This window comes from Triturus cristatus, chromosome 4_2 (assembly GCF_964204655.1).
Source record: "Triturus cristatus chromosome 4_2, aTriCri1.1, whole genome shotgun sequence".
Classification (NCBI taxonomy): domain Eukaryota; kingdom Metazoa; phylum Chordata; class Amphibia; order Caudata; family Salamandridae; genus Triturus; species Triturus cristatus.
The window spans coordinates 43,203,968-43,230,417 of NC_140586.1; the positions used below are offsets into that span (position 1 = coordinate 43,203,968).

The window sequence follows — 26,450 nt, forward strand, 5'->3', positions numbered from 1 at the left end:
ACAGATGTTCCACCTAAATGAATGTTCTGGTGAATGTTGATCATTAGAGCGTCATTAAGAAAAGATCATTTCTGACTTAACTTGTAGTTTAGGATTCAGGAGCAAGGTTGGAAACGTGGACCACCCCGAGTTACGTTTTCCGCTGAGCATCAAGACCGTTCTGCCTGGTAGTTGGAACGAAAAAGAGGAGACAACAGAAAAGACAGAGGTTCAATTAAAGGGAATGAAGAAAGGAGGAACACAGAGAGGAGGCAAAGGATGGGCAAGGGAGCAAGGGGTAAAGAAAGAAGAGAAACCGAGAGAGAGGAGATGAAGACTGGGGGGGAGTGGCGGGAAAAGACATTTAGGCGAGAGAGGCAGTGAGAATGACAATGCTCACCATCGGAAGAGTTTAAAGGGGGAGTTTGGGCAAAAGGTTGTTCTGCACAGTCTAGAGAAAGTGAGATATGGCAAATGTGCAGCCAGGTATCTTGCAGAGCGATACCAAAGGGACCTGGCAGTTCGGGATGGACTGTTCCCAACTTCCCATGGGGCACAGGGTCAAGGCTGATTTGCATATGGCTGGGTCCAAGCTGGAATGGCATGGTGAGCAAAAAAACGATGGATTTAGGCCCTGATCTCTGTACTGGGGTGAATGTATGACATTGTTCTGTATTCTGTCCATCAATAGTTCTTTTTGCAGGTATCTTGCAGTGCAGGGCACTGATGAGCCCATATGCACTAGAATATTGTGCAGAAAGAGGAAATAAAACAGCCATAGGTACAGTATAAAGAACTCCTGTGCATACCTGTACAGGACAGAGAAGGCCCTGTGTGTTGTAACTTACACTATGGCGAAGGGGAGGGAAGGACCCCCAGGAGGGTACAGTCTAGGCAGTCTCATAGTTTACCTTCTAATCTCTTGTGTTACCTCGCAGATTACAGCATGATTTGGCATCATTGGTTGCAAGCCCCCACGCGCCTTCTACACTGGCAGCAGATGTTATTGCTGCACCGACTGAGGAGCGCGAGATCCAGATGCTGTCATCACAGCCACCAGGGCTGGTGAACATTGAGCTGGCCGATGACGCAGGGCCTCAGGAGGATGGAGTAGTCCAGCAGGAGGAGGTTACGAGCAGGTGAGGACTGACAGGTCCAGGCTACATGTGGCAGTAAGGAGTCATTGACTAGGGCTGACTCCTGTTACAGAAGATTCACTTAGGAATGGTAATACAGTGCGGCTGTCAATTCTCTGTGTTGTTGTAGCTCTATTTGGCTCTTTACAATAATGGCTGCAGTGGTATGTTCCTTTGTAGACCAGTTGTTATCTTTGTTTTGGCTCCATTCATTATTGGTTTCTTTAGTTTGGCTCTTTGTAGTGTAGAGCTTACCGGCTTACTGGCTTGTTCAGTTATTTGTCTCTATGGTAAACCGTCTCAAGTTGTAAGTATCATCTTTTCTCGTTATTTCGAAGTTTGCTTCGATAGACTCTCATAGTTGCAGAACCGAAGCCATATTTTGAGAACGATAAAGGAAGTCACGCATAATTGGCTGCAGTAAACATACTCTGTAAACCACACAGATACCATCTTTATTGGAGTAATTAATTTTTCCCATCACAGTAGAAAACTAAAAATACCGATATTAAAAACCTAGCTCTGATGAAGAACTCAATATCTCAATATAATAAACGTCCTGTGTGTAGAGTTCGAATCACATCAACAATTTCTAGAAGGTTGTTATCTCCTCGTATAATAATTTGTGGTAATTCTGGGCAGACTTAGGCTAGTATCCAAGTCTATGCACACAAGTACATGTCCCACGACCCGTCAGCAGGGGCGTATCCTCTGCTAAGGTACTTTAAAGCAGTGCAAAGTAAAAATAAAATGATAGTAACGAAACGTCTGTTATTATCATTTTATTTTTAGTATTGCAGTTGCATTGCAGTGCAGCCAGGTTGTTAGGGCGGGGCCGGCCTTCTCTCACGTCGAGGCCGGAGGAAGAGTGATGGCTACACCTTATGTCCGCATGACGGTTTGGCTGGCCAAACCATCATGCACACTTTGCATGTTCTCCTCAGGCTGTATTGTTCAACGTGGGTGGAGAAAATGCCCAGCCTCCCAGTCCCTCTCTGAGCACCGAACTACGGCGCTCAGACCAATCACAGCACAGCTGTAAGGCAACATTGTTATGTTATGTTAGTTAGGATATATTACACTTGAAACGTACGGTTAGTCAGGAAATCCGTCAACCATCTCAGGGCGGGCCCCGCCACTCCAATCGACTGTAAGGCTTGCAGGAGCGTAGTTTGGGATACCGTGCTTGGTATGGGGATTCTGGGAGGCTGTGTGCCTCCTGGTTCCTGCTGAAGGAGAGGCGGAGGCTGGAGATGGCGACGGAGACCACCAGGTATGTTTTTTTTCTTTTTATTATTTTCTGTCAGACTAGATCCAGAAATTTTTCGCAAGCAGTACCCATGCGCCCTGGTGGTGGGTGTAGTTCGGCTCCGCATGGCATTGTTGGCATCTTCTGCGCTGGAAGTGATGTTCGCGGTGCCTGTATAGGTGCCACCCAGGCACGCTCACGTCCGTTGCTTTTCACAACTTTCCACGCCAGAAGCTCGGAGCCACAAGTACACTGACCACTTGTGTGGAAAACTAGGGCTCAGAAAGGGGAAAGCCCTGTCACTAGAAATCCATTTGCAGAGCAGGGAGTATGGGTGAGTCGGTAAGTAAGGAATCTGTGGCTATCTCTACCAGATAAGGCATTACTGAAGGTAAGTAACTTGATCATCTGATAGAGACTTCTAGCTGCAGGTGCCTTACCTTAGAATAGATGCCCAAACAATACCTCCTCGGAGGTGGGTCTGCAGACCTATGTCATATTTATTTTATTTGAAGAGTTTTATATAGCGCTGGCTAGACCCGAAGGTATCAGAGCGCTTTACATGAGGAATCATAGCATTACAAGTTACAAATTCATCCGTTACCAGAGCATAGTAAAACATAGGCAAAACAACGTTACAGTAATTCGTTGAACGGAGGGGGAGGAAGGACACACGGCGGGGAGATGGGGAGAACAGTGCCCAATGTCCGGCTGGCTAGGTGACGGCTGAGATGGTGAGCCAGGGCAGATCTCCTCTATAGCTGTCTAGCAGCTCTACCAGGCATCAGACATGTTGCTCAGGTCTCAGCAGTCAGGGAAAACAAGGTTACATTAGTTACGGTTGCATAGACAAGACGGGGAGAACTGTGCCCAATGTCCGGCTGGGTAGGTGACAGCCGAGGTGGTGAGCCAGGGCGGATCTCCTTTATAGCTGTGTAGCAGCTCCACCGGGCATCATCCATGTTGCTCAGGTCTCGGTGGCCAGGGAAAAGCAAGGTTACATTAGTTACGGTTGCATAGTCAAACACAGAAGAAACGTCCCCAATAGAGGAATAGAGGAAATGGGGGGGGGGGAACGGGGGGGGAACTGGGGGCTGGGAAGCGGAACAGTTCTGGCAGATCGGCAGTGGGTGAGAAATACCTCGTGGGGGCCCAGGAAGTAAGAGTAAACGGGCCCATAGCTCAGATGGGGGTCACATAGTCATTAAGTCCAGTGTCAAGATTAAGCCACCGCGTTAGGTCATCTCGGCAATGGGGGGGGTACCGTGCAGCATCGCGTTCCATGCCTCTGTCGGTAGTATCTGTACTCCAGAGCAAACCATCAATGCGATTGGGAGGTGTTTAGCAGGCTTCTGCACTATCGGGTCAGAAGTGCGAACCATCAATGCGATTGGGAGGTGTTTAGCAGGCTTCTGCACTATCGGGTCAGAAGTGCGTGGATGCTGAGTGTACAGTCACAAATGATGTGGAATGTCAGGTTTCCACTAGGCGGGCGCCATCTTATATGCAGGGAGAGCAGAGTCAATGATGATGCTCATTATTGTACCCAGATAACAAATGGGCAGCTGGCAAGTGAAGAGTTAAGCATCTGGTACGAGTGAGGTAAAGCGTCAGCTCCCCTAGACGTGGGCACAAATGATAAAGAACTGGTAATGAGCGAGCGCTACTAGCGCAGTCACCATTTTAGGGTCAGGCAGTGTTAAGTCGCCCCGCCAATCATATTGGGCTATTGAAGGTAGGAAATAAAAAGGGTACCTTGAATAGAAAATTGAGAGTCATTGAGAGGCCCTCTTTTTAGGGGAGCAGCCGTTCGGGAAGGCACCTCTTAACAAGCAGTAGAGCGGGGAGCCGGCTCCGGAGCCGCGTCTCCGTCCCAAGGAGCCGCCATCTTGGAGTCAGGCAGCTGGATCGCCCGATCCTCAGGTGCGATCCTTCCTTCAGAAGAGCAAGGTGGTAAATATTGCCGTGCTCAAGAGGTGTGGGTTGGAGTCTCTCACCAGACAGTAGAGAGGAGAGCCGGCTCCTGACCCATGTCTCCGTCCCAAGGAGCCGACATCTTTGAGTCAGACAGCCGGGATCGCCCGCTTCTCAATCTTGCCGCCTCTCGTGGTCGGTGCTATGAAAACCTGGTGAGTAGGATCTGCTTTCCACTTTCCCAGAGCGAAGGTGCGACAGGCCGCAGCAAGTGTCTTCACGCCACTGTGAACCCCGAGGACTCGCGGGGGGGGGGGGTTCTCCTGGGCAAAATGGCTGTCCGCCTCTCGTCGCCCTCGCCATTCAGGGGTCTCAGTCCGCTCCGGCTGCTGCAGTTACGGCCTGTAACAGGTCCCCAGCTCCGACACTGATCTCGGACGGGAAGCCTCGGAGATAATTGCAGATGACCCGCAGGGGTAGGAAGCCCTCAGAGATAATTGCAGATGACCCGAGCCGGCTACTACCGAGCGTCGGCCATACTAGCTCGGTCTCAAGGGGGAAAGCCTTGAGACCGATTTCCTCCACGAATCACGAGTTCGCAAGCGGGGGAATTAGCGCAATGAGGACCGCTGAACAGCAGGACCTCAGGTGAGGAGGAGGATCGCGGGAGGATGGTAGAGATCTGGGGGAAATCGCCAGAAAGGCTATGCCTGGTCGGGAGCTCCCGGCCGGAGCTCCTCACCGGTCGGCCATCTTGTATCGTAGTTGTATTGTAGTCATATGAGGAAGTTCTGTTGGACCGAATGGACAAAGTGCCCATCTATAAGGACCTTACTGTCGTCCAGACAGTAGTGTTTGGTAAACATATGCAGGTAAGCCCCATTGTGCCCGGCAGAAGTCCAGGACCGGAACTCCACGAGCTAACGCAGTGGTTGCAGCTTTAGCTCTAGTGGAATGAGCACACAAACCCTCAGGGTATTACTACTTATCCAATGGGTAGCAGATTTTGATGCAGAATACGAGCAATCGCAAGATGGTCCACTTCTGCACCGCCCATCCTTTCTTTGCTCCTACATAACCCATGAAGAGTTGGTCAACCACACGGAACTCTCCTATGCCGTCAAGGTAGAACAATGCTCTTTTTAGGTCCAGATGGTGAAGTCACTCCTCTTTCTGGAAGGGATGAGGCGGAGCATAAAAAGTAGGCAGAGTGATAATTTGGCCTATGTGAAATGGAGTGACCTCTTTCGAAAGAAAGGAAGCTCTTGTACGAAGCACCAGTTTGACTGGGTAGATGTAAAGATAAGGAGGCTTGAAGTCCTGAAGGTCACTGACCCTCTGAGCAGATGCTATTGCACGAGAAAGACCACCTTGATAGTAAGGAGGTTAAATGGACAATTGTGCAGAGGCTTAAAGGGAGTGCACATAAGGAAAGTGAGGACGAGATTGAAGCTCTACTGGCGAATAACAAAAGTAGTGGGAGGAAACATATGTGGCAAATCTTTCAAAAACCTGTGTACAATTGGAGATTGGAAAAGGGAAGGTTGATCAGGTAACCGAAGAAAAGCAGAGATTGCAGAAAGATACCCCTTCACAGTGCCCAGAGCACAGCCCTATTGGGTAAGGGAAAGAACGAACAGGAGAACATGAGAAAGAGGGGGCAGAAAGGGGATCAACGTTTCTTTCTGTACACCATGCCAAAAGTTTTGCCCAACGGCAGGCATTAACCGTCTTGGCAGAGGGATGGTTGAATGCCAACATAACATTATAGACTTTGGGCGGAAGGTCGATACGTGTCAAATGTCACCACTAAATCGCCACGCTAGAAGGCGGAACGTTGACAGGTTCCAGTGGAGAGCCCTCTCCTGCGACAGAAGATCTTCCCGAAGCGGCAGCCTGATCAGAGGACTGATGGCCATGCTCAACGGCCCGGGATATCAGAATGTCCATGCCCAATCTGGAGCCACAAGGATGACTTGGGCCAGGTCGTTCCTGATCTTCATGAAAACTCTGGGCAGGAGTAGTATGGGCGGAAAGGTGTACAGGATGCCAGAGATGAAAAGTGTCTCTGAGCAAGAGCCATCTTGGAAACTTCAGCACGCGGAGCTGCTGGCATTGCGCATTGTATCGGTGGTGAACACATTTAACCAAGGCTCTCCCTACTGCTGAAAGAGATCTTGCACCACCTCTGTATGGAGATGGCATTCATGATCTACTAGGTATCTTCGGCTGAGTTTGTCCGCTTTGACGCTCAGAGAACCCTCCAGATGTTGAACCATCAGTGACAGGCCCTGCTGTTCCAGCCATGTCCAGAGATGCAGTTTCATAGCCTGAACATCCTGGACTCGCCGTTTGGGAGGATAGGCCACAAATTGCACCATGTCCAGAACATCTCTGATGAAAAGGAGCATCTTAGAGAAGGTCAGGCGGCACTTCTGTACGTTGATAGTGAATCCCAGCAAATGCAGGCGGTCCGCCATATACTGGAGATGGAAGAAGACAGCCTGGGGCAAGCCATCCTTCAACAGCCAGTCGCCAAGATAGGGGAAGGCTGGCACCCCAAATCGCCATAAATGAACTCCAACCACCACGATCACCTTGGTGAACTCCCAAGGGGCGCTAGTGAGTCGATAAGGGAGCACACTGAACTGAAAATGCTCATGGCCCACCGTGAACCGCAGATTGCGGCTCTGGGGAGGCAGGACAGGAATGTGGAAGTATGCGTCCTGCAATTCCAATGCCACCATACAGTTTCCAGAGTTCGGGGCAGACAGGACCAAGAGCAAGGAGCAAGAATGAGCATCTTGAATTGGTCCTTCTTGAGGAAGAAATTGAGAGAGCGCAGGTTGAGGGGAGGATGAAGTTCTCCGTCCTTCTCGGGCACCAGAAAGTAGCGGAAATAGCAGCCACGACCTACTTCTGCCTTCCGCACTCTCTCTATGGCTCCTTTGGGCAAAAGAGCCACCACTTCCTGTCAGAGAAGAGATAGGTGGTCCTCCATCAGCCTGTCATAAGTAGGTGGCATGGGGGAGTGGTAGTCTCGAAGGGTAGGGAGTGGCCCCTCCAGACAATCTGCAAAACCCATCTGCCTGGTGTTATAGGATGGAGAATCCTGCTGCCCACTGGATGCCCATGATGGTAAATGGGCAGACTAGCCGGGTTTGGAGGATGCAGCTGCTGGGGGGGGGCGGGTTTGGTGGTTTACAGTCATTAATGCTTATTCTATGAGCAGGACTGCCCTGCTCATAAACAAGCATTATTGACTGTAGAAACAAAGCCTAGAATCAAAAAGACAAAAAATAATGTCGCAAAGGGACATTTTTTGTGCAGTACCTGAATATAAAATATAATGCAAACACTTCAAATAAAAAAAACGCGAGTGCGAGTGAAAATGTGAAAATGCAAGGTTTTGGTAGGAAAGCTGATTTAGTTAATGACATCACTACTGAATGCACACGTGTATGTGTATTACCATAGGGTCACTGAGATGCATCGTGGTTAGTGCACTGTAGAAAACTGATGTGCACATATAATACTACAAGGTCCCTTCCAGTGACAGTAAGCACTGTTAATATGAAAGTCATTAGTTTATAAATGTATTACACACAGTATAACATACCCTGTGACATAAACTGCTGCAAAATGCACACAAAAAAGATTTTATAGAAAGCATTTTCTAGTAATCTTTTAAAAGGGTTTTTTCTTTTCTGTTGTGTTAATCCCCCATTCTATCCATACTCCTTGGTGATGCCACGGCATCGATGCGGCCCTCGGGTACACTCCAAACTGTTCATTATGCCCCCTAGCAAATGTTTGTGAGTACCCATGCTCTAGAGGTTGAGTTACCTTGTCATTGCCTATTGTGGCTGTAGGTTTTAACTTCCAACTGGCTTCCTCAGATGATTGTCACAGTGTGTGGCTCTTTCCTGTGCATAAATGTGTTTCAGCCAGTCTGACTTCTTCCAGTGGTGGGTTTTGCTGGTCCACTGTGGCATGAACATAGTTACCATTTTACCCCTTCTCTTGGTCAGGAAGTATTTCAGTCCTACAGATGACTTCATTGTGCCTTGTGTTAGGTTGGTGTATCTGTGTGTTTAAAGCCACATCACTTAGTGACATGGTAAGTTAGCAGAGTTTCAAATGTTGGCCACAGAAAGGCTCACATATTTCTGTCTCCAGCAACGATGCCGGCGAGAAGAGAGAAGATGAGGAGATCCTGGAAACTGACCGGAAGTCATATAGCTGGACTACCAAAGAGGAAGCAAAGCAGGCTTTTAAGGAGCTCCTGAAAGACATGGTATGTTTACAGAGGGCTCAACGGGATTGCTTGAGAGGGATTGTTTGTTCAGGAGAATGACCTGTTCGGGGGATGGTTGAGCTTTGCGTGAGATGAGTGAGAGCAGGAGGGCTGAGAACAGGAGTAGGAGCAAGGTGTTAAGCTTTAGGTTAAGCCTAGCAGGACACTTGGGATGCATTATCTATGAATCCACTGCTCATGCATCTGTGCCCACAGTCAGACTAGAGAAGGGAAATGTGGGATGGATAAGAGGGGTGCTTTGAAAGAAGTCTTTCAGAATCCCACGTGAGGCCGCTGCGTGCGTATCTACAGTTGAGTTCTGGTGCCATCCTCTCCATGGTCTAAACTTGTGGAGGTGTGGCCCTTGACCGACTGGGCACTTACATAGGCCCAGTCACAAAGGGTAGTGCGTGGGTGGCCAGGGTAAGCGCTGCATGCAGGGCATACGGTGAGGTAAAGCATCCTACCATTGACTTAATGCGCCCGCTGCGGGGACTGTCTTGAAAGCAATGCAATGGAGGATTCATCTTCACTGAGATGTTTTATTGCAGGGTGTTCTTTCCAATGCATCATGGGAACAAGCAATGAAGATGATAATTAATGACCCTCGATACAGGTGGGCACCGATAGGGCACGATGGGATTCTTTAGATGGCGGATGGATCCCAGGTGAAATCAGTGAGGATCACAACCTCACTAGGGCCCGAGGAAAGGTTGGCCTGCTGGTTGAGTCTGTGGAGTGGGAATTAGTTGATTATGGGTGTGTATCTCAGCTCCACACACAAACATTTTGATTTTGGGAAAGTTATTTTAACTTCCTGCATCTAGGCTGAATTCACTATAATGCAACATTCCACCACCACATCAGTCCCCTCTACAACCAAGAACATGCCAAGAAACTTGTTGAGGTGAACTGCAGAAGCACTGTTTGAAAACTACCCCAGTCACAGGTAATGTGTTCCTACTACTGGAGCCCAGAGACGCTCCTAGCCCAAGGATACAACAAAATATATATACAGACTAATTAGATTCTTATAAAATATTAACATTTTCATTGAATGGATGGTGGCGTGTCACTGTGTAAGCATGACTACGTAACATGATCATTGATTGTGTAACGCTTCTTTTGTTGTGACTCAGCGTGTTACTTCAGTGAGAGAGTGTGGTATTCTCTTCTGTTATCATTGATTATTTAATGTTTCCTTCTGTTATCTCTGAATGTGTAACATTTGATTCTGTCAGTACTGGGTGTGAAGCCTTCTTGTATGCTGTCTCAGAGTACGTAACATTCCTTTCTGTTATCAGTAGGTGTATAATATTTCTTCCTGTGCTGTTGAGTGGGGAATGTTCCTCTTTATTATGATTGAGTTTAACCATATCTTCTTTCATCACTGAGTGTGTATGCATCTCTTCTGGTGCATTACAGACTGTATGGTATTTCTTGCTTTTATCACCAGGTGTGTATCCCTTCTGGCTTCACTGATTTTGTGATGTTTCTTTTTATTTTTTGAGTGTGGAACATTAGGTTTTGTAATACCTGAATGTGTAACTCTCCCTTCTTTTACTGATGAGTGTTTAGTTAATGCCTTCTGTTAGTAAAATGTATGCAACCCATACTTCTAATCCCTCTGACTTTGTGACTTAATTCTTTTATCCCTGAATGTGTAACATTCCTTTATGTTATCATGGTGTGTAGCTTTCCCTTCTATTATCCCATATCTCTGAGTGTGTAACATTCTCTGTAATCCCAGTGTGTGTAAATCTCCATTTTATAATCACGATGTGTATAGAACACGCTATTCTGAATATCAGACGTTATATATATACATCTAAATCTAAATCAATATATATACACACACACATATACATATTTATGAATATCAGACTATACCACTGCATTGTATAGTATAGGCATACGTTGTAAAGTCCAGCACAATATTACAACGCGTTGTAAAGGTCAACACATTGTGTGAGTGTGTGTGTGTGTGTAGATATATATATATATATATATATATATATATATATATATATATATTTTTTTTTTTGGGGGGATATATATAATAAATTATTAGTATACTATAAAGATAAAATATATTATTTTTTTGGGGGGGGGATAAAATCCCTGTTTTTCTTTCCTGTTTCTGTTTTGAGGGGGGAACCCCTGAAAGCCCACCTTTTTAAACCCCTTTCTTCCAATTACCTTTTCCACCCCTCTACTCAAAAAAACATAACCTTCCTTCACCTCTACCTTCCCTTGAACTTGAAACAAGAACCCTTACCTCCCTCTACCATCACCCTCCTCAGAACCCTAAACATCCCTAACCTCTACCCGCCCCTGAACCCTAAAAACTCCTTTCCTCCCTTTACCTCTACGTGCCTTGGAATCCTAAAAAAAAGTCTTACCTCCCTTCACCACTACCTGCCCCTGAACCTTAAAAACGTTATCTTCCCTTAACTTCCACCCTCCTCAGATCCCTAAAAATCTCTTACCTCCCTTTACCACTGCCTGCCCCATAACCAATAAACCCTCATCTTCCTTTACCTCTATCCTGCCTTGCCCATACCACCCTGAACTCTTACCCATAGCTTAATTAGGGGAGAGGATGTAGCTTCACGGCTAGAGTGGTCGACCTCAAAGCTGGGGAACTGGGTTCGAGTCTTGGCAGGGACGCTCCAAGTCCTGTGATTCTAGGGAAATCACTTAATCTCCCTGTGCCTAGCAAAGATGAATGTTTCCATCTGTAACAAAACTGGTGCTCATGTAAAGCGCTCTGATACCTGATACTTTTCAGGTCGAGTTTGCGCTATATAAATCTCTAAGAAAAAATAAATAAATATTCTCCCTGCTACTTTTTAAATGATGTCATAATTATGACATTTAAATACAAATACTTGTGTGGGTAACGTAGCAAAAAGGGGGCTGCGTGGTACTTACCTACGTGGTAACATTCTGCGGGGTAAAGACTGCATACCATGCTTTCTGCTGTCCATGAGTGTTCAATGTTATCTTTTGCCATCTAAGAGCGTGCAATGATCCCTTCTCCTATTCATGAATATGTCGCATTTTTTCTAGGATCACTGAGACCCCGACAACAATGTTACTAAATCTGTGTCAGTTGCAAATTCCTGTTGATTCCTAAAGAACAAGTTAGTACCTTTGGTACTGCTCTTTTTGGTGGATACTCTATCTAATCAAAGACTCCTCACTTAACTGCGATGTCTGCTGGTAGAAGCAGTAGTATGTCTGAAAGTTTAGCCTGCATAGGGTCGGTATGACGAGAGCCATACCAGGTAACAAATTTCTTCCTGCATTCAGCATAGATGGCCTTTTGTCCACGGGCGTCGGGCTGCAAGAATGACAGACTACTGCTCCCGGCAGCGTGAACGCATGTAGCTGCCAACACTCAATCTCCACATATGAAGGTGTAGGATGCAAAGATTATGGAGAAGAACCCTTTCCTGATGCTGAGATGGGAGAACCTTTCAAAGTGGTGGCCAGATCGGAGGACAAATGCGCATGCACAAGAGCTGAGTACCATACTCATGAGACTCAGTCCGAGGAGATTAAAATTACTTGTGCACAATTGTTCCTGATTTTCTTTAGAACTCAAGTCAGGAGAGGTAGTGGTGGGAACTCATACAGGGGACAAGTGTCCCATCGCAGTTGAAATGCATCTCCCATTGCCATACCTAGATTAAATCCAGATGTGCAGTAGTTTTGACTATGTGTGTTCTGGACGGTTTCAAACAGATCTAACCAGGGCATGCCTAACTGATCAAAAATGCTCTTGCTACTTTAGGATGGAGATGCCACTCTTAATCCGTCAACCAAAATCTGCTCTGGCATTCAGAGTTCCTGCTTCCACAGTGTAAGCCTCACTGGTAAGCATTAAGCACTACAAGACCATAATCTCAAGATATTTTGTCCCCACCCCACCTATATACCTTTAAATAATTCAGAGACATTGATCAAGCGCTACATTCCATATTTCGTGATATTTATTTAAACATCCACACCCTCAGCCATTCTCTACCCGTGAGAGCCTATGCAGCAATCCAATGCCTGGCATGTCTACCTTTGCCACTAATAAACCAATTGCAAGCACTTTCCTAGTCCTGGGGAAGTTGGCACCCCTCTATTTGATACCCAGAAGTGCATGTTTACGATCAGGTTTCAAACTAGTATCTATGGTGCCATTTAATGTTTTATATACCCTCGACCAGTATCGTGTGATCGCCGTGCAAGCCGACACAATGTGAAAGACTTCTGCTCTATCTTGCTGGCAACGGGAGCATTGATGGCCCTGCCTTCTCCCCATATTCCAAAGTTTAGTAGGGTTATAGTATGTTCTGTGAAAATATTAGAATTGTTTAAGCCTCAGTTTGACAGAGATGGAGAGGCATCATGCGGCCATCTTGGCCTCGGACCACTGACCATCCTTGTGGACACCCACATCCTGCTGCCACGTAGACCTCAAGGTGCTCAGGGTGAGCAAGGAGTTCACCTGCAAGGCTCTTCTTGTGCAGGATATACTTTTTTTCCTTCGGTTAATTGCTCATATATTTTAATGTGGCAAACCTGCCTGCACATCCCCAACTTTCAAGATGTCAATCAAATACCATTGCCTGAATACCTCCAGGCCCTAGTCATGTGAGAGCCAGGTACCCTTCCAAAAAGGTGGGGTTCGCCAGTGATTATTTTAAACCACTGAATGTGCTTCAAGGCACAGTGCCAGCAAACGGTTGGGCACCCCTATAGGGATGGTTGGCCATAGAGCATTGTCTCTAGGTCCCAGGCCTGAACAAGATTAATCTCGAACTTATGTGCTAGATCCTGGTGCTCCTCAATGATCCACTCATTAATGACCACGAGCTGTGATGCCCAGTAGTAAAGGCAGATGTCAGGAACCCACAGATTGCTACGATGTGACACCTGTGTGCATATGGTGAATAAGACTTCTCCCTAGAAGGAACTGATGTCTGAAAATAGACTCACAGTTTTTAAGCATTTAAAGGAATCACAGAAGAGCAGACCTCTTGAAAAGCTCTCCTCTACCCATTTCTGATAGGGGCAGCTTCTCCCAGACTGCTAATTCTTCTTGATTTGGGACAGGATGGGGGTAATCTTAAAATCACAGCATTTTTTAAATGTAAAGTGTTCACTGGATTGACTCAGTGCCAGCCGAGCAGGGAAATCAGGATGGCGCCAAACAGTGGTGCAGTCTTGCCTTGTGCCTCTTCCCATAGGGCAAGGGGAAAGACCGCACCTCAGTGACCCATACCTGTGCCCAGGGATCATTATATAGGGTCTTAATATATTTCAGGAACTCGAGATCGAAATTAATTCTTTGTAAAATATGGAAAACTAAAAGCCAGTGTTCTATATCAAAAATGTTGTCAAAGACAAGCCGGAGCTTCAGTCAACTCAGTCACTCTGGAAAGGGTACTTGAAGATGGCAAAAGCAACAAAAGGTGCTGCGGTTCAGCATAAAGCTGTTCTGATCTGCATGAAAAAACGTTATTCTATTAGATTGTTGACTACCAAAAAGAGATATCCTGCTGATCCAGCCACATCCAGAATCGTAGAGCCTCCTGGCAGAGTATCCAGGATTGCACACAGTCCTGCTTGTTTCAGTACCACATGGCATCCATGTTGCCCTTAAGATCCTGCACCAGCCTCCCCTTGATGGATCCAAGGCCTGACCTATCTCCGAAGTTCCAAAAGATTGATGTGGAGGTGGTTCTTTGCCGCAGACCAGAGGCCTCTAATCCCAACCTCTCTCAGGTGCCCCCCACAACCTAGCAGGGATGCGCCTGTCACAACCATGAGGTCTGGATGGGGCAGGGAGAGTGGCCTTCCACAGTTCAAGGTCCAATCGTGGCTTGTCTGCCACCACAGAAGACCCTGAGCCATCTCCTGAGATATATGGATGGAGTCTGAGGTAGTCCTGATGTTAGGCAAACTGAAACCTGAGCTTCCATGCCAGGGCACGTATAGGTCATTTGCCGTTTGGTATGTGGAGAGTGTTCAAAGATGTATGAGGCTAGGAGTAAAGAAGCATCAAAACCATCTCCACCGAGACTCAAGACTGGGTAGAAACATAAGGCTCATATCCTCAGAGGCCTACCTCATTGCAATAGTGAAAAGAAACCTTCATGCCCGTGTGTCCAGGATAACCCCTGCTTAGGGCTCAGGTGGGAATTTGGCTTGCTAATGGAAAACTGCAAATATGTCAGACGTTTGGCTATAGGTACATACAACTGTCTGCAGTGAGACAGTCTTTAACAGCCTATCGTCAAGGTATGGGAGCAAATGTAGCTCCGACGGGAAGCAGCAACCACTGCCTTCACTGTTGTGAACACCCAAGCGGCCAAGGTAAGCTTAGCAAATTGTAGGTGTTCTGACCCCACTGTGAATCAGTTAAAGTCTGTGGGACTGCAGGACAGCTATAGGGAAATATACATCATGCATATCCAGGGACATCGGGCAGATGGGTCTTGCAGATTAACTACTCCCTGCCTTTAATTTTATACAAAGGGTGGAGGTCCAGCAAATAGCACAAATAGCATCACTCTCCTCTCTCTGGATTCAGCACCAACTCCATGTCTCCCATGGCAAGCAGGAGGCCGACTCCCTGCAGCAGGATTGCGCAGTGCTCTGCTGAAAGTTGCTCTGATGTGGGAGGGAAATGTAGCAGAGGGGAAACAAAAGGCATGGAGTAGGGGAATTGCAAGACCTATCTGTCCGATGTGATGGATTTCCAACCATGGATGAACTGCTGTATCCTGCCTTCTAATGGCTGGGTGTGGGCCTGCGAGGGCTTTGTAGCGCTGCCGAAGGGCAGAAAAAGGTAGAGTAAAGCTGTCCTTTCTGGTGTGAAAGGCCGCAATCACTAGCACAAAATCGGTCTTGAAAGGATTGAAACTGTTACTGCACAGGTTGCGAGGGCTAGCATTGTCAGCTCCCTGGAATAGTCCCTAAATTTCCAGAACTGTTTGTAGAACTGCTAGGCGGGAGACAAAAGCCCCAAGGATGATGCTGTGGCTTGACTTTCCTTCAGTTCTTCAAGCGTCTAATCAGCCTTCTCGCCAAACAATCTGGAGCCCTCAAAGGGTATCTCCATCGAGGATGCTTAGACATATCCTGAAAACCCAGATGAACTTTTTCAGGCATGCCGCCTCAGCACAAAGCTTGTGCTAATAGCTATGCCAGTAAAGTTTGTGGTGTCCAAGCCAGCACACAAGACATACTTCCCCATGCCCTGGCCATCATGTATCGCTTGAGCTAGCAACACTCTTGTTCTGACTGGCCATGTGCCATAAAACACGGGTGTTCCTGCCCAGAAGGCTACATTAACAAAAAAGAACATTCGCTTTTCCAAAGCATCAATTCTTTTTAACTCTATCCAGAGAGTTGATCTGAAAGGCATATGATTTACTTTACTTGTTAATGTCTGTACGACCAAACTTTTAGATGTAGGATGCTTTGTCAAAAAATTGGGAACACCTGAGGCTGGCCTGTGCCATCTGATCACAGGCCGACTGACCAGAGGGGCCAAGAACAGCTTAGTCCAAATGGCCAGGAGAGTGTATGTGAGAGCCTTATTGCAGGCGAGGTTGAACCAGGTTGAAGGATCTCAGTTAATACATTTGTCTTAGCTTCAAATGTTGACAATTGTACATCTAGCATGTCTGCCTTTCTCACTGCTACTGTAAAATAAGCACTTTCTTCTGTTGCTGACCCAGGTGGCAAATCTGGCTCAGTCTCTGGAGTTGTTTCTATCTCACTGGCATTCTGTAAATCCAGTTGTCTGCCTCCTCATCATCAGTGTTGTGGGGAACATTGTGTATACTCTGAACTGGACTAGGGAAGAGGTGTGGCACCGCGGCCAGGGCGACTGACTCCGGAATCTGGGGGTCACGGTTCGATAGCCGGCGATTGATTAGCCCAGCACCTTGTGATGCTGGGCAATAGCTTGCTTAATCTTCCTGATGACCCCCAGCGCCTAGAGGCCCTTACGGGTGATTGTTCGCGCTTTACAAATGTGGATTATTAACTGCATCAGAGTTGGATCCAAAATAGGACTGTAGCCTCTGACAATACTGGCATCGAGGCAGAGGCTGAAGATTTTAATCTGGTTGCATAAAAACTTGTTGCACTTTTGTAATCTTGTACCATGACATAGCCCTGCTGCAGTCTAACAACGGTTTGGCTTTGGAGACCGGTGCTGGATTTGGAACTAGGGCTGGCACTAGTGGAGTCGGCATTTATGCTGGCATGGACAAAAATTGGCATTGACCCAATAGCCGTGGTGGAAGTCTGAAATGGTGCCGGAACGAGCTCAGGAACTAGTCCACATGGGAAATGTGACACTGGGCGGGCCTGATGGCTGAAGGCCAATTAGGCACCCCTGCAGCTTATTGTGTCCAAAGGTGTGACAAAGGGAGCTGCAAGCATTTCAAACAGATGCAAAATGGCCTCCTAGAAAGCTGCTGTTTTCAGCGGGGTCAACAGCCCAGAAATTTCAGGGTATGCCTGGAACAGCTGAGAATCTGGACTAGATTCAGGTTACTTCCAGTTTATGATCTTTCGATTGATGTCCTCATGCCTATCATCTGGGCGTGGGGTTGTGTCCTGTTTAGCTTTCTTGCACATATGGTGCATTTTCGATTTTGACTTACTGGAAGATTGAGTGTGAACAGGACTTTGTGCTACCCAGAATCTTGAAAGAAATCACAAGACGCCCCTTGAGTTGGGGCAGCCTTAAGCTTTGACCGCAACTTCTTCTTATGCTTTGGAATGTAGACATTTGGCTCCCCCTCTCAGATCGCCTTTGGGTGCATGCTTGCATATTTATCGCACAAGCACCAGAGTCACACACAGTGTGGGTCCGTGACCGATATCTGCTTCCTGCAGTCTTGGCTCAGCTTGAATCCTGTTGTCTTCAGAGGAGACATATTCCCTAGCACATTGTATAAGGAAATTTGAATGACAAAGTCAGGAGTGGAACTCCTGATCCACGTTGAAGGTCGTGGAACAAAGGAACTGACCTCAGCACTTAGAGAAGGCACTTTTATGCTACTCTGCTCTCTCACTTCTGTGTGCTACGGAGTCACAACGGATCCACATGCCACAACCTATCAGTGTGCGGGAATTCCCTAGAACCAGTCTGGCTTCTGGGGATATTCGAAAGATAAAGAATCTGTAGTTAGAAGTATCTTCAAAAATGGTGATTTTAAGTTGTACTGCTTTTGTTCACATGCTAATTGCACATGTGCTATTTATCCACGCACAAATAGCGCACCCTGTGCTATTTGGCCGCAAGTTTATATCGGTGAAGCCTGGCAAGGATCTTGTTTGGAAATAGCGTGAAATACCAATTTGTACACCCTAGTAAGCAACCATCTTCCAAAGTTCTGACGCATGTCACATTCCTGCTTGTTCCCAACGGGTATGAACCTCTATTAATCAGTGAGTGTGTAATGTTCTCTTCTGTTATGAAGGAGTGTATAGGACCAGAGTGTTCCTCGTGAGGCGTTACCCTGCCATCTCAGTTTAGAAGACAGAGCTTTGCCTTGGCCTCAGTTAGATGTGAAAATAAACACACTTTTGTGCAGTACCTTTTGTTATCACAGAGAATGTGCTGGTGATTGCTAGGAGTGTGAAGTGACCCAGCTCTACATGTCTTCAGTACTCCTGCTTCACAGATTCAGCAGCTTAGACAAAGTGTTCAACACACATGAGCGCAAGTGCTCGGAGTGCTCGGAGTACAGAGCCTGCATGACAAAGTAAGCTAATGCTTAATGCGTAAAACACCCTTTCATAGTGCATGTCTTTTATGTCCTTCAGTAACGTGAAGTACATAAAGTTGCCAGTGTCTGCAAAAAACATGTTTTGTTATGTTAACAAGTTTTCATCATCATCATCAGTCTTTATTCGATTTAAAGTTTTATGTAGCGCAGCGTATATCTGAAGGTGACTTGGCGCTGATAAGTGAGTAGAGTAAAGTATAAAAGCAGGGGGAACAGTTAACTGTTGAGAAGCCAGGTTTTAATACGTTTTCTGAAAACCTGTAGAGATGGTGTGGATCTAATGTGGAGTGGCAGGGTATTCCAAAGTCTAGTGGCTCTTGCGAGGAAGCTGCTGCCACCCTATTGAGTTTTCTTGAATCTAAAAGGGGTCACTTTGTAGGTTCCCAGACATCTGAGGTTCCTGTTAGGGGTATACCAAGAGAGGGCTTTTTTATGCAGCATTTAATATGAAGACCCTGGTGGCCTCAAACAGAAAATATAAAGATGACCCTACCTGCTGGGGGCATGTCAGGCCCTTTTATTTTATTTTAGTTTTCTGTGCTGTGGGGGAGGGGGAGGAGAGGTGCATGGGTGAGGTTCTTCACATATTTGAGTCTTGACAGAAAAGTTGCCCTCTGGTGAGAAAATGTCCCCAAGCGGGTTTTGAGAGCTTTTTTTCACTCGTTACTGTCTTGTGGACTTATAGGGTTCTGCCGTTAAGACTTTTTTAACAAACAGTAGTTCTCAGCAAACATCTTCCCAGGAAACACCACTGGTCTTCCTGAGATCATTTTCTCTTGGTCCTAATGAGGGTTCTCACTCTGGCTGTGTAGCGTCCAAGGGTCTTACCCACGCACTGGTTCTGTAGCAAACCCGCACAACACTCAGGACATCACAAAGCGAACACAGCTTCAGGTACTCTGGTTTCTCACACTATGCTCTTCACTCCAGGGTGAGGAAAGTCAAACTCTCCCAGCAGAATGCTTTGTTTCTTAGTACCAATGCTCAGTGGTTCAAGATGATGGTGTCTTGGCTCACTTTTGCAAATTCTTTGCATACAGTCTATCGGACACCACACACCATTGCTGGACTTCTGTGGGCAATGAGTCTCATGAATGGGAGTCATACTTTTCAATAGCATCCTTTTTAGTAGAAGTATTGAAGTTGAGAGGGCCCTAATTCCAACAGGGATCATGGCCCCGTGCATTCTGGCTGGGTGCTGTGGGCATCTCGCACCCCTAGGCCACAGTGCCACTACATCTGCTGCCCAAATGATAGGTAATGTCCCTGTCAGATAGTTGCGCTTGAAGTAAAATATGGGAAGCACATAGGCATAGTTTGAATCGTCTAATCAGAAGAGGATACACTGGCGACAGGGGAAATGTTAGAGGTTGATCACTACAGTTCAGGAGGGAGACAAGGTTAATCCCAAGATATTTATCTCACCTACAGCAAGCCACTTCCTCTAACATTTCTCTAAGGGCTACTCTACTCCTGGGTAGTTCATAATGTGGGTGTGTGCAGGTGTGTGTCATGTACTAGGGAAGTCAAGAATGGGCAACACACTTTAGTACAGTGTGAAAGTGTGCGTTTACAATGCATCTTGGTTACATTTACTACATATGTAAGAGCATAATGCACTCTGGGTATTGCAAGGAGTGTGTAATGCACCCTGTTTAGTGCAGTGTGTGATGCGCTGCGGGACCCAAGAGTGTCCCTAGATGGTACAAAGTGTGTGGAATGTTGTGGTGCAGTATGTATAACACATGGGAGGGAGAGTGCGTGTAACACATCAGTCATAGTGCAGAAACAGCGTGACACATACTGGGTTAGTGAAGTGTGTGTAACACACCCAGCAAAGTGCAAATAGTGTGTAATGGTATCTGCCTAGTTTAGAAAGTTTGTGTGCACCGTGGGTAGCGCAGTGATGTTAGCCTCTATCCTGTTATGCGCATGTGTGGGTGTAATAGTAAACTATTTCAACTTGTTTAGCGCCCTTCCCAAGCTGAGCGAGAAGAAGCAGGCCTTCAACGCGTATAAGGCCCAGCGTGAGAAGGAAGAGAAGGAGGAAACTCGCCTGAAGGCCAAGGAAGGCAAAGAGCATCTTCAGCGCTTCCTGGAACAACACGAGAAGATGACATCAACCACCCGCTACAGGTACAGATTTACATGACTTATCACCCCCATCAGGTATAGGGTCATATTTCCCTCCTCCTGCTGCAGGTACAGGTTCACCTGACTAATCCCCGCTACACTACAGACGCAGTGTCACTTGTCCCACCACCTGCTGCAAGTACGGGGGGGTCAGTGACCAGTCTTCTACTACTGGGACAGGGTCACGATCACCGGGCACAGGAAAAATGTCACCTCATAGATCATACTATAACGCAAGCACAGAGGAAACTGACAGATTTTCTTCTGCAGGTACTAAGTTGCCTTACCAATGCCCTGATCCTCTGCATGTCCAGGGTGCCTTCACAGATTACCTACTTCACCTATTTCTTGCCACGCTGCAGGTGCATAGTCACCTGAAAGACATCAGGGTCACCTGACCTTCCTATCACTGTAAGAAAGGGTTATTGTCACCCACTACCAATGCAGACACTGCAGACAATTGCCTAATATAGGCACATGCTGAAGAATTACTTGACTAACCACCTACAACAGGGGCATTCCAACTATCACTGCCACAACTACATGGTGACCTCACTGATCACCTGCTACACCAAAAAGGGCAGTACTACCTACTGCCAGGGCAGGAACCTGCAGACCCACCATCTCTTACAGGTGAAGTGTCACTACCACTGATACAGATATGCAGCCACTATCATTCTCTAATGTTACAGGATCACATACATTTTGCTCTCCCCCTTTGTGCCAATCCTCCTCATTCTGTGCTCTCCTCGTCATCTGTGCGTGTACTCCCTTTCTTTTTTCTGTGATCCCTCATATGCTTCTACTCCTGTTTCTACTACTTGTGCACCTATGTTCAAATTCTACCCTTTTTCTGCTCTCCACCTCTAGGCTTTTGTGTGCTCCCACCCTCTCTGCTTGTGCTCGCCTCTTATCATGTTGTGATCGCCTCCTCTGTGCCTGTTTGCCTTCTATGTCTGTGTTCGCCTTCCAGGCCTGTGCGCATCTTGTACTCTTTTTGTCTTCTGATCTCTTTGTCTGGGGTCTGTCCCTCTGTGTCTCTTCTTACCTCCTATCCTTTCTGTGCTCTTGAAACTCAACCTCTAATCTCCCCATCTGTGTCTGCTCCTTCCATTATTGTGCTCCTTCCTTACTGTCTGTGGTTTCACCTCCCTGTGTGTTTCTGAGTACCTTCAGCCCTTTCTGTGCTGCTCACACCTTCCAGAGTTGGTAGGTGCTGGTTTGAGTTTCTCAGATCGAGTCATGCTCTTCTAAAATCCATCTCTCGTTCGAAAGAAAAGCGGAGCAAATGTTTGGAGTCTTCGAAGTATGGGCTGTGGTACCGGAACGAGATCGCAAGGAAATTTATGATGATGTCCTCTTTTTCCTGGCCAAGAAAGAGAAGGTAAGAGAGCTTCAGTCTGCCATCTGCAGGGAAAACTGTTGATGGCAGTGAATGGAAAAGGAAAAGATGGGGAAGGACAAGAGAGCTAAGACTCTGGAAATGGAAGAAAGTCGATAATGAGGTGTAGGAAGGGCGAAAAGAGGTGGTGTTGACATGGATGATATTAGGCGCTGAAGAAGGTGCATGGGGCCAAAGAAGATCGTGGAAAGACAGATGGCATGGAAACAGGGCTATAAGGTCATAGTAAGTGGGATAGAAGGGCCAAGGAGAGTGGAGAGATGAAGAGTAATGATTGAAGGGACTGAAGAGGAGGAAGGAGGACCTTGAAAACAACAGTGCTTATGGGGATGGGATGGAGGGCCTAGATAAAGGAACTATGGGGAAATGGAACGCAACACAGAGGGCATGTGGCACTAAAGGGTTAAGGTGTTAATGGTTAAGGGTCAAGGGTTATGGATTAAAGGTTAAGGGCTTAGGGTATGTGAGTAGTGGTTAAGGGGTTAATGGTTAAAGGTAAGAGTATAACATTTAGGGTGGACGAGGTTAAGGCTATGGGGTTGGGGTTAAGGATGCATGGTTTAAGAATTTGTGATATAAAGTTAAAAGTTTGGGATATAAGGACAAGGGGTAGTGTTTCAGGGTTAAGTCATAAAGGGTACAGGTTTAACCCCTATGGTTACAATTCTTAATGTCACAGTCAGTACATAATTAAATGCATGCTGAGTTACAGATATTTTAGGTCTGTCTATTTGAGACAAAAGTTAAGTGTTGCTTTCCACAGACCCACTGCACTTCATTCATTTCAATGGAGCTCTCTTTAATTTCGAAGTGATGCAATTGTTACTAACAAAGAGATGTTGTTTCTCAGTAAAATAAAACCACATCCATTTGCATATAGCTGTCTCTGCCTGTATTTGGAATCTAGCTGCAAACCACAATGACTACAGTGTTTTGTCTAGATTTCGAGCAATAGTGTAGAGCTGAGTCAAAAAGGCAAACTGTTGAGGGCCAGTATTCTTAATGCCAAGATCATATTTAATTGGCTTAAACACCTACTTACTGTCAGAGATCCACATGAAAGGGTTCCTGGCTTCAAGCAGACAATGTAGCCGATTAAAAATGGAGGCAGATTCAGAGGAGATTTGCTGGTCTAGTTTGGCAGCCCCAAACATGTTTGATGCCCCTTTTTGTCTGGGTCAGGTCTTGGACTATGCCACATGCCGAGTGTCATTTTCCATTACAAACACCTTCGAGACTCTGTCTCTGCATTCTGCCACTACTAGACTTATTTATTTTAAATTTTATTTTTATTTTATTTAAAAAGTTTTATATAGCGCTGGCTAGACCCAGAGGTATCAGAGCGCTTTACATGAGGTAGGACATTGGATTCAGAATATTGTTACATAGTTACATCAGTTGCTGGAGCGTCGCATAACATAGAAAGGGAAACAGTATAACGTAGTAACATGAGTAACAAAAGCATAGCATAGTATTAGAAAGAAACCGGAAGGGGGAAAATACTTCAGGGGACACAGAAAAGTCAGGCTGGAAAAGGGGAGGCAGACAGAGAGTCACGGAGAGAGGAGGCAGGGGAGGGAAAAGAAACACAACGGGGAGACGAGGAAAGCAATGTCCGAAGTCTGGCTGGGTAGGTGACGGCCGAGGGGTGAACTACTGTATTTCTGACCAGTGGCATGACATGGTGCGAACACTTGCTTTGCAAAATGTCTGCCTAAATGGAATCCATCATATGATGCCCTGTTGTCATTATCAAAGCTGCTACCTCAATCATGTGGTACTGGTGTGACCTCAGCGCGTGTTAAAAGAGGCTGTCTCTCTGGATGTACCAATGGTTGCAGCCATGCTTGGGTGAGGTAAATCTACGGGATGTTTTTGCATGCATGAGATTTGTTTTTCAATTTTATTTGGACTTTAGCAGTTGTGCAGCTCTCCAGCTGCTTCGAAGTTCTAGCTTGCAGTGTTGAGAACAAAGTTAGTTTGATGAAAAGCAGGTTTTCGGCATCCAGCAAAGTCACAGAAAGTAGCCTTCCAGTGTGAGTTGAAGGGGTGAAGAGATTGCATAGTGGTGAGCCATGTTTATTTATGTACAGTTATTTGTATAACATGAACTGAACTAGGAAGCAATGAAGCACTAAATAGGGGTGAGAGACCGTGGTCCGATACAGTTGTTTATGGGGGCAGCGAACAGGTAAGTTCTGATGTGTTGGCGTAATGCTCCATAAAGAAATGTTTCATCAGTTCTTTTCTGAATCGCAGGAGTGTAGGAACTGTTCTTATGAGCATGGAGATCTTGTTCCACACCCTGTGTGCATTGATGGAAAAAATCTGGGTTCTGTTTTTTCTTCTTGCACACCTTCCTCTCTATCCTGGAGATGTCATATCTTCTGGTGGGTCTACAGGAAGAGTTTAGCTTCTTGTCCAGGTGTTTTTTATTCAGGCCTTGAAGGTGATTCCTTTTGTTGATGATGATGATGATACGGGCCTGGAAGAGTAGCCGTAGTAGGTCTTTCAGCACTCAAATGATGTGGTCAGATTTCTGCAAACCTTTAATGCCGTACGCTGTGGCATGCAGGATGTTTTTCTGGGTTGCCGGAGTGGGTGCCTTTTAGTAATGCATTGCCTCCAGCCGAAAGAGGACCAGCGTTTGCACAATGGTTCTACAACCAGCTCCCAAAAGGAATGGATTCACTTGTTTGTTGAGGGATAGTGGAACCTAGCCTTGTTGGTTTTCCTGGTGATGTGTTCTTTGAATATCAGGCCTGCATCAAGGGTGGAATTAAATAGATTGAGCACTATCATTCAGATGAGGGGTTACGTCGTGTAGGCTTAAATTAGCCATGATCCACTCTGAGGTCATTTGAAGCAGTTGCCAAACAGAAGGAATTCTGTTTTCATCAGGTTAGGCTCTATGTATGTGCTCGACATCCAATTTCGGATAGAGCAGCAGCTGTTTTGGTAAAAATAAATAAATAAGGGCAGGGTACCATAGCCTTCCTAGGAGCACGCACAGCCGAACTCCAAGACATTTAAACACCAAGGGAGCCTAAACTTGATACCACTTCATGCTTCTTTCTCCCACCACCCAATGCTTTCTCTCTCCAGCTAACTCTTGCAGATTCTTTTTCATTCTTGCTTACACAAATCTTTGATTAAACTACTGAATATCGACACCAAGAATATTGTGGTACAAGAATATCAGCAACAGAATATTAAGGGACAAATTATCCTAATGTAAGTCCATACAGGGCAGTATAAAGTTACTATTCCTCACTTCACATCTATGTACCTTGAAGATCTATGTCCTGCATAGGAACATATATGTTGAGTTAGGTATAGGAAATCTAGACTTACTTAATTGTCGGTATTTTATTTTCAATATTCTGTCCCCAATATTGCGTCCCAACAATATTGTGATTTTGATATTTAAGGGGCAAACCCTGCCTTACTTTTCTTCCTGATTTTCTCCTTTTCTCTCTTGCTGTGCCTCAAAATGCAAAGTAAATAAAAAAAAAAACAGGACTGGATGACCTACCCATGCCTGGACATGAAAATCTCATCCAGTGTTGCTCAAAGGAAGCGGTGAAAGCTTAGGTGGTGCACTGTGCTGGCTGAGGCAGCAAAATGGACATACTAGATGCACATAGCATTCCTTTACTGTCAATAAGGAATACAGTCATCTTCTCTCTTCAATCCCTCCAGTGGATTTACCCTTGTAACCACAAAGTAGCAGTGTTGGCCGTGAACCTTCTCTTGTCTGAAGCACACAATGAAGGAAACCCTTGGTGATTGGAACTGCTGTTCCCTAGCAACATCCTCACTCCTCATGAATTATGCCTCCCCCCCACATTTAAAGATCACTTCACGCCAGGTGCCTCTGTTCTCGTGCCTCACTACTCTCTCACCTTCGCCTCTCACATCCTTCCCATCGCCACATACTAGTGGCCCGTCAACTCATTGTATTTTACTGGGTCTTTAATAAATCACTTTATACACCCGTTGTAGTGAGCCAAATCTCATTTTCGGATAGATAACACTCTCTAGACTGTGGTGGGTGTGTATGGTTCAGATCAACCAAACGGACCTTCACCCAGAACAAGATCACCGCCAACACCAGCAACTCGAAGGAACTCTTCAGCATCATCGAAGAGTTCACAAAACCCCAGAGCGAGGCTACGGACATCATCCCTTCCCAGGACCTCTGCAACAAGCTCAGCTCCTACTTCCATCTGAAAATCAAGTCCCTCTACGACCACTTCAACGAACAGACACCAGACTCTGACGGGAAACAACCTTTACAACATGGTCTTTACACCGCAATACCTTTACAATGCGGTCCTTACACAACGACCGCGTTGTTAGTACGCAATGCATTTACATCGCAAGTCTTTACAACTAATTCCACTAGGGGGCGCTGAGGTATTGGAAATGAATCGCAACACCTTCCCTACTGTTGCGCAAACTGGAGTAGGAATAGTAAATAATACTATTCATAAGTCCAATGCCCCCCCAGTGGAAGTCGTTGTAA

General features: G+C 46.2%; 1 protein-coding gene across 10 annotated transcripts in view; it reads left to right on the forward strand.

Moving 5' to 3' along the window:
- PRPF40B (pre-mRNA processing factor 40B) overlaps nt 1-26,450 on the forward strand; it is a 241,553-nt gene that overhangs the window by 141,029 nt on the left and 74,074 nt on the right. For all 10 annotated transcript variants that reach the window (XR_014960471.1, XR_014960473.1, XR_014960472.1 and 7 more), the window contains 5 exons: nt 918-1,118; nt 8,458-8,575; nt 9,127-9,191; nt 20,359-20,523; nt 21,796-21,904. Coding sequence is in view for 7 of the 10 variants with exons in the window: in XM_085600361.1 (XP_085456487.1) it covers nt 918-1,118; nt 8,458-8,575; nt 9,127-9,191; nt 20,359-20,523; nt 21,796-21,904 (658 nt within the window). In the remaining 3 variants the exon portion in view is untranslated. The remainder of the gene's footprint in view (nt 1-917; nt 1,119-8,457; nt 8,576-9,126; nt 9,192-20,358; nt 20,524-21,795; nt 21,905-26,450) is intronic.